The sequence below is a fragment of the Zingiber officinale genome, chromosome 9A, assembly GCF_018446385.1.
Source record: "Zingiber officinale cultivar Zhangliang chromosome 9A, Zo_v1.1, whole genome shotgun sequence".
Taxonomy (NCBI): domain Eukaryota; kingdom Viridiplantae; phylum Streptophyta; class Magnoliopsida; order Zingiberales; family Zingiberaceae; genus Zingiber; species Zingiber officinale.
This window is the reverse complement of record NC_056002.1, coordinates 91,973,726-91,981,187: the sequence shown is the minus strand read 5'-3', so window position 1 is coordinate 91,981,187 and position 7,462 is coordinate 91,973,726. Positions and strand designations below refer to the sequence as shown.

The window sequence follows — 7,462 nt, the reverse complement described above, 5'->3', positions numbered from 1 at the left end:
TCTAAAAAACAGATACTATGCATCGTTATTATGCTCAATAACAAATCTCAGTTTCATTTTTGACTTATTTCTCTCAATCAGGTTACGATAATTCCTCCTTTCTAGTCCTTTCAACAACAAAAATGCGAGGAGCTATCAGTGATTACATGGGGTCATATGATTCATCGTATTGCATAGTTCATCTCTCAGATTATATGCACACCATAAAAGACATTGTCACGTCCATCCATCTCAGATAAATTAAGTCAACGACTCTGATAGGCATGTTCCGTCTATAATACGTGATTCTTTATTTTCCTTATCAAGTCCCCGCGAGTTGATACATGGTGTTTACTCAAGTCTTGAGATTAATTCCCGATAAAATGTTGATAAATATACATTTTAGCATCGTTTTTTTTTAAAAAGAAAAAACAAAGGGTGAATAGAATTGTTTACGAACCGAACAAAATGTTAAGGAGAGAAAAAGAACCAAAAAGGGAAAAGGAAAACTGTGCTTGTAAAGTTGATCTTTGGTTGCAAAAGAACGAAACAAATCATACGGTTGGTAATTTCACCAAATTTAACTAAAATTCCAGTTGGCTATAAAATCTTGCTACGGCATTCAATCCGATTTCAGAATTCTAGGGAAAAACAAAGAGCAGTTCGAATTGCCCAGGGAAATTGGCAGAGATCATTATGAAAGGTGAGGAAACAGAACTTCCACCATTCTAAACCATGTGTAATAGTGACATAACATAAGCCGACAGCTTTCTGCCAAGTGTGGGCTAACTGGAAAAATGGCTCTATGAGTCAGTAAATTGTAATATACCCTCATTACATGCGCCACTTCGTCGTGTCTCACCCAAAAAGTTTTACCATTTGAATTAAGAAACCATACGGACGAGCAACCGAAATTCCCTAATGTTGTATCCATGAGTGTTGCAATCTGTCACCGTATGGCAGATCCTTCTTTTTTTTCATCATGTACATCATATGGGTAACACATACTTTTTCACAGTTCGTCCTCATTCTCCTTTAGTCGGTGTTGAACCCATAGCGTTCGCTGAAAGGAAACAAGAGCTAGATTGTTATTCCTTAGATGTGAGAAGGGGAATTGCGGTGTCTAATACAATAACAGCTTCATTCTCACCCTTCTGAAGAATCTCCCACCCTTCCTTCCAAGACGCATCCCCATGAGGCTCATAGCCAGGACAGACTTTGAATCTGGACGCCACTTCAACTCTTTGAGATATAAGAAACGGCTTGATAGAGCAGGAGATACTTCACTGTCCTTGATTTTATTGCATGAGACAACTGTTAGTCTCTGCAAATCTATACAGGACAGAACTATTTGTTCCAATCCTGCAGTCGTTACTCGTGAGCATCCTTTCAAGGAGAGACACATCACCCTCCTATGCATGAAAAAAGGGGAACAAAGTAAGCATCCACTAAACCGCAAGGAGATACCAGAAAACTGTGTCGAGGGAATGTGCAAAGAAAGAGTATGCTGTGAGAAAATGAACATGTTAGCTTATTCCTAGATGCAGCATCAGTGTTGTTGCACTGAGGTTAATTTGGTTCACACAAGGTTATCTAATTGAGATTGGAATTGGGAATTGGTTTACTGAATTTTCAGATCACATGAGGTGAGATCAGTTAAAAATAACACGACAATAAGCAACCCTAGAAGCAACACATAAAGATGCAGTGTTGGAATGCAAGTCACTTGAAATAGACTCATGATTTTGTGAAGATTATAAATGCATGATTTGTTCTCATGCGTAACAACTCAAAACAACTGTTAACAACATATTTATATTGATTGGTCATTTTCGTAACACCTATGCTTTAGGGAGAAATCATTGTACCTTTTAATGTTTCTTGTTTTCCTGAAATGCACCCAAAGTTTTCTGATTGTCAAAATACTTCCTAGAGTACTGATAACAGAATGATGATCTCAAAATAATGTGATCTTACTCCACAAGGCTGAAAATTGTCATGCTATCATTCAAGTGTTGATGATTAGAAGGCATAATGCAAGACTTTTCAAATCTTGATGGTGCATTTTGAAGATTTTAAGCTTTAAGATCCATTTTTGAAAAAGCAATTAGAAATAAATTTTTCCAGAGTTATTGTGATAAATGGTCATTTAATTCAACTTCAATAACTAGTCAATAGATACAGAAGCCATTTGGTGGCAAAAGGGAATATGGATATTCAAAAGGGATAAATTTAACCATCCACCCTTTGTAACTTACCAACTCAAACTTGGTGATAATCTATTTTACATTTTGATTATATATATAAAAAAATCATCCTATTTACATTCTGTTCAATGAGACACTTCTAAATAATTTTCTTGTTATTGTTCTTCTACACCTCTTAGTATTTTTGATATATATATATATATATATATATATATAGAGAGAGAGAGAGAGAGAGAGAGAGAGATGATATCTTGTACCTTACTCTGCACACTCCTAAGCAACCCTCACATATCCGAGCGCCCGAATGCCCCGCCCGGGCACTCCGATTCATTTTTGAGGATCCAAGTGCCCGGACGAACATCCGGACATGTGAGGATCGCAAAGGAGTATACAGGGTAAGGGTGTGCAGAGTAACTTATATATATATATTCCTTTTTCTCTCTGTTTCCTTTAAGAGATGAATGATAGATTGGAAGCCAGGGAGATAAAGTTGAAGGATGGATTGAAAGCAAAGGCAAGCAAGGGATGAAGGATGGATCCAACATTCTTGGTTGATTCAGCCAACATGATGATCAGTTCAATAGGTCCACTCAACACATCCAATCTATCAAGTTCACTTTATCTAATTATCCCAATCAGTTTACTCGCTTACCAACACTACTAGCTCAATTGACATGTCTGGTCCAATTGGTCCACTTGATCGACACAACAGGTCCGAGTGCCCAGCATGATCGATCAACTTGGTACATCCCAGAACAATCAGCACACATACCACAACCCAACATGATCAATCTGCCTGACTATCAGATCGATCCAATTGATCCACTAGTTTACCTGTTTCACTCATATTATTTGTCTATTTTTAAAGTGACTTATTAACAAGTATCACGTTTAGTAAATGTGGAATTTAATAAACGGGAATTGAAGTTTTCCACTTCTTAAAATAGGGAATGGATGGAATGGACTGGATTGAGTCATCATTTAAAAATGGGCATTGATCATCAAAAAGAACAGACTCAAACCCCTTAAAAGTATCATTGTCCTTCCACGCCCTGCTACATGAGACTAGACACAAACAGACCAAATAAACACAAAAAAAATGGCGATTACTATCGATATATACCAGATAACAAAGCACGTGCAATGGGAAAACGGGAGGGAATTTGTGAGAAGCACGCATACCTGCATATGCTCGCGAGACTGAACAAGTCATTCTCCAGTCCCCAACAATCTTCAAGCACAAGATCCCTAATCGTCTCGCACACCACGAACAGCGCTTGCAAGCTTCTTCTATCCCGCAGCTGGCATCGCTGAATTTGCAGTGTCTCCATGGCCGGGCAAGCTCCTAGGTGCTCCAATGGCCCCGGATCAGTGTCTATGCTCCTGCAATTCTGAAGTCTCAGCGTCTTTAGATTCGCACAGAAGGACAACGCAGTCATCCACCCGGCGTCCATCCGGTGGTCGGCGATCGTCAATTCCTCGAGCATCAAACAGCAACGCCCGATGGCAGAGATGCCGTCGTAGCTTCCCTCGCACCCACTGAGCTCGAGCTTCACCAGACGCTTGCAGCCGTGGCCAAGTATCGTGAGCCCAATGTCGGTGACACCGGGCCCGCGATAGAGCCCCTCGACGGATCCCACCAGCTTCAGGATTTGGAGATTAGCGAATACGGAAATGGGGCGGAGGGCTAGGTCGGAGCACCGGTGAAGCTCCAGCTCCTGCAGCGTTTCGCATCCACCAGCGACCGCCATGAGCCCGGTTTCGGAGGCAACAGCGACGAGGGACAGCTTGCGGAGCCCGGGGCATTCACGGGCGACGATCTCGAGGCAGCGATCTATCGCATCCGGATCGAGGAAGCGGCAGTCGCCGATGGGAGGGTCGGCGTGGGTATCTACGACAACGGAGACGGGGCCGCTGGTGAGCAGCGGCGCGCCGGCAGCGGACCCCGAAGGCGAGGCGAAGGATGCGGGGACGAGGTCGAGGTCGGTGAGGTCCGGAAAGCGGAGGGGGAGGCGGCCGGTGTTGAGGAAGGACCACTCGAGTAGGGTGAGCGAGCGGCGAAGGCGGCCGACAAGGCGGAGCCATCGCTTGCAAACGAGGGAGGCGGGGAGGCGAAGGGAGTCAGGGACAGCGGCGAGAACGCGTAGAAGAAGTTCGTCCGAGAGCAGCAGAGTGAGATCTCCGGCTCCATCGCAGGGTAGAGTCGGCGCTTTCGTTAGGGTTTGGGTTTGATCGCCGAGCCGCATGTCGAAGAGCGCATGGTGGAGAGGCCTTTTAGCTGAGGCTGCTGTGGCGGAAGCGAACCAGAGGCCCGTCCAGGATGGAAGGCGGTGGATCATCTAGGGTTTCCGACGAGAAGCCGAGCCGAGTCGGCGGGGGGAAGGAGAGAGTTCGCCTTTATCGTTCTTATCCCTGTGTAAGCCAGAGCTTCTTTTATTCACTCCCGTTCCAAATTTGGAATCTCAAACGGAAGACACAACCCATGTTACGAACAGGGTTAGCCCACCGTTCTAATTTCCTCCTATAAAAATAACAGTGAAACAGCCGTTTTCAAATTTGGTACACACCGCCAAATTTAGCTGATTAATTTTTTTTCTTTAAGTAATAATGCATATGCCAAAATAATAGCTGAAGTAACTTAGCACCATTCAGTTCGTTTGATTTATCAGAATCCAATTATCATGCAAAAAAAAAAAAAAAAACAGGTTTATGCAAAATATATATAATCATTATTTTTCCCCAAGAATGAAGAATTAAAAAATCGGAGCTGAAAATGGACCCCACCGAGAGAGCCGTTTGTTTTAGCGATTTCAAATGATAGAACTCCCCGACCCCTCGCGCTCCCTTCTGAATGCAGTGTTGCCCTTCTGAATGCAGTATTGCGGCGTGCGCTGGCTGGGGACACGTGGACCCCACCACATACTCTCTAGTCTATGCAAAAGCAAAACCACGGACGGCGTGTTTTGTTTCGTATACTTCCAAAGATGTCGCCAAAAAGATTTAAATTTGACAAAAGAAAAGTTACAATTGTCAGGTTATTCACAATACCAAATACAAAATGGGGATAGATTGAAAGACAAAAATCAAAATGCCATTCTTTGTTATTTTTGTCAAATACTGTCATTTTTTATTAAAGGTGCCCCCATAAAATATCATAATTATCCTTAATACTATTCAAATTATTATAATGTCAGTCATCTAAATTCGACCTATTATAATAATTACGATTCATAATGACTACGATATAATTTTTTTTAAAATATTATTTATAACAATCGAAACGGATCTAAATAATATTTTTTAAGTCTGAAATTAAGTCGTTACGAATTCCACCCGTAACTAACAGAAATCTCTAAACAAATTTTGATTTAATACATTGTACATTTCATAATTCAACCTGATATAAAAATTAAAACCTTGATCTAATATTAACGTTGTAACAATTACAATTACATAACTGCTATACAATTATAATAATTATAATTTCATAAATGATAGCGCATGAATATCAAATCCTAAACTTTGAAAGATAACTTTTAACTTATTTATACCATAAAACACTCAAAATATTAAATCAAAATGAATTCAACGATCTATAATTGATTACAAGATAAAATCCGTAACAAATCACATTTCAAACTAAAAAAAATATCGTTTAAATTTTATTTCGAAAGATTCAAATAATTTGTCTTATTTTTTTTAATGTTGTAGTAGCTACAGTATCATAACTGCAACGACTGTGACAGTTAAGTTATTAAGACAGAAAAATAAGAGAAATGATAATGTGAATAAGCTACCATTGTGTACAGGATTCAAAATAGGACGCCCTATATTGAACGAAAAATAATATAAACAACTATTCAATCAACGAGCCAACTGAAAAATCTACCCAAGCATACTCAAATATCGGTTCTGGTTAAGTTAAGAATGTGTTCCCAGGTCAGCAAAATACTGGGGGATTTTATTGTTTACCCTCACGATGAAGCTGCTACAATCTCTGTGAGATACCTACTATACAGTCGACAAATTTAACAACATTGTACAAACAAAATAAAATCGATCTGGGAAATCAAAACTTCGTAATGCAAAAACTAACCGCGAGTGCTGCCATTTGCTGTTTCCTAACCCTTTCTCTAGGAAAGCATAACAATCTTGAGAACTCTGGTAGTGATGTCTAACTTCATGGGCTAGTTACTTATACTGATCATTTAAATGTAAGACAAGGCGTCTGGGCGACACCAAGGATCCGTCCAGTGTGCCTAAAACCTTTATGTTATAAAGACAAAAATACTGAAACAAGATTGTTACCTGATATCATGTGGAGTAATGAATATCCACTAGAAGCCTTGACTTTCGACATAAGCTACTGGAGTTTCCAAGCTGATCTTACCGCCATAAAAATAATTTGGAGTGACCAACACAATACACCTTCCTTGAGAAAGTATATGGCAATAGAACCTAAAGACAGAAAGTATCAACTTATTTGAAATTTGGGTTATATTTTCATGAATGATTAGATAAATAATCTACAAGCATGTGAGAGAAAAGAACAGAACTTATCGATATGATTAATGTTGAAGTTTTAATTCAAACTATTTCTTTTAGTTTTTAGTTCCACATTGTCAAGCTAAGAAGGTTGGAAGGGCTTATATATGGAGTCCTTCCATCCATGCTTAGTAATGTTAAGGGGGCCTACACGCATGCGCGAGTTGAACCCAAATCAGATGATTTCGGGGGGTTCGAGCCAGAAATCCATAAACCGGGCGTGACACACGCGATCATCGCGGCCTGGTTTGCTTACCTGGTTTATTTATTCCGGTTTTCCCCAAGCGACGCGGTCCTGTTCTCGTGAGGAAGCAAAGCGACGTACGCTTTGGTGCGTGCACTATTTCGAAGTGTATTTATACACTTCCTTTGCTCCTTCTCAAATCACTCCAAAGCAAAGCATTCCTCTGCTTTCTCCTTTCTTCTTCCCGAGTTCGAGTTCTGAGGCTTGGTTTCTGCGATCTGAGATTGAGTCCAAGTGCGACGTTCGTCTTGGAGTGCACCTACGAACGGCGCAAGCGGTTGTCAGATCTTGGGAGGATTTTGCCGGAAAGCCTCTGCACCGTGGGCGGCAATAAATTCTCTAAACTTCAATCGGAGATACACAAATTCTTAACCCTACTCTTATTACCGTTTATTACATGCTCGTCATTTATTGGTGTAATTATAGATTAGATTACTGTGTTACTGCAATCATATCACTACAATTAGTTCTTAAGAGGTGGACAAGA

At 40.6% G+C, this 7,462-nt stretch overlaps 1 protein-coding gene across 1 annotated transcript; it reads right to left on the bottom strand.

Moving 5' to 3' along the window:
• Positions 1 to 747: 747 nt before the first annotated feature.
• Positions 748 to 4,624, bottom strand: LOC122018648 (F-box protein At5g51370-like). Its single transcript, XM_042576027.1, has 3 exons — positions 3,369 to 4,624; positions 1,130 to 1,391; positions 748 to 1,042 (listed from the first exon to the last, which is right to left on the bottom strand). Exons 1-3 carry the CDS (start codon positions 4,523 to 4,525, stop codon positions 992 to 994), a joined length of 1,470 nt encoding a protein of 489 aa, XP_042431961.1. The 5' UTR covers positions 4,526 to 4,624; the 3' UTR covers positions 748 to 991.
• Between the last annotated feature and the right edge of the window lie 2,838 nt (positions 4,625 to 7,462).

What these genes read in the sequence shown, in the direction of transcription:
- LOC122018648 (XM_042576027.1), bottom strand. Translation starts at nt 4,525, where the DNA reads ATGATCCACCGCCTTCCATCCTGGACGGGCCTCTGGTTCGCTTCCGCC. An exon ending in AGTCTCGCGAGCATATGCAG is followed by an intron (nt 1,392 to 3,368) that starts GTATGCGTGCTT and finishes TTTCATGCATAG; the next exon opens with GAGGGTGATGTGTCTCTCCT. An exon ending in GTGGGAGATTCTTCAGAAGG is followed by an intron (nt 1,043 to 1,129) that starts GTGAGAATGAAG and finishes GTTTCCTTTCAG; the next exon opens with CGAACGCTATGGGTTCAACA.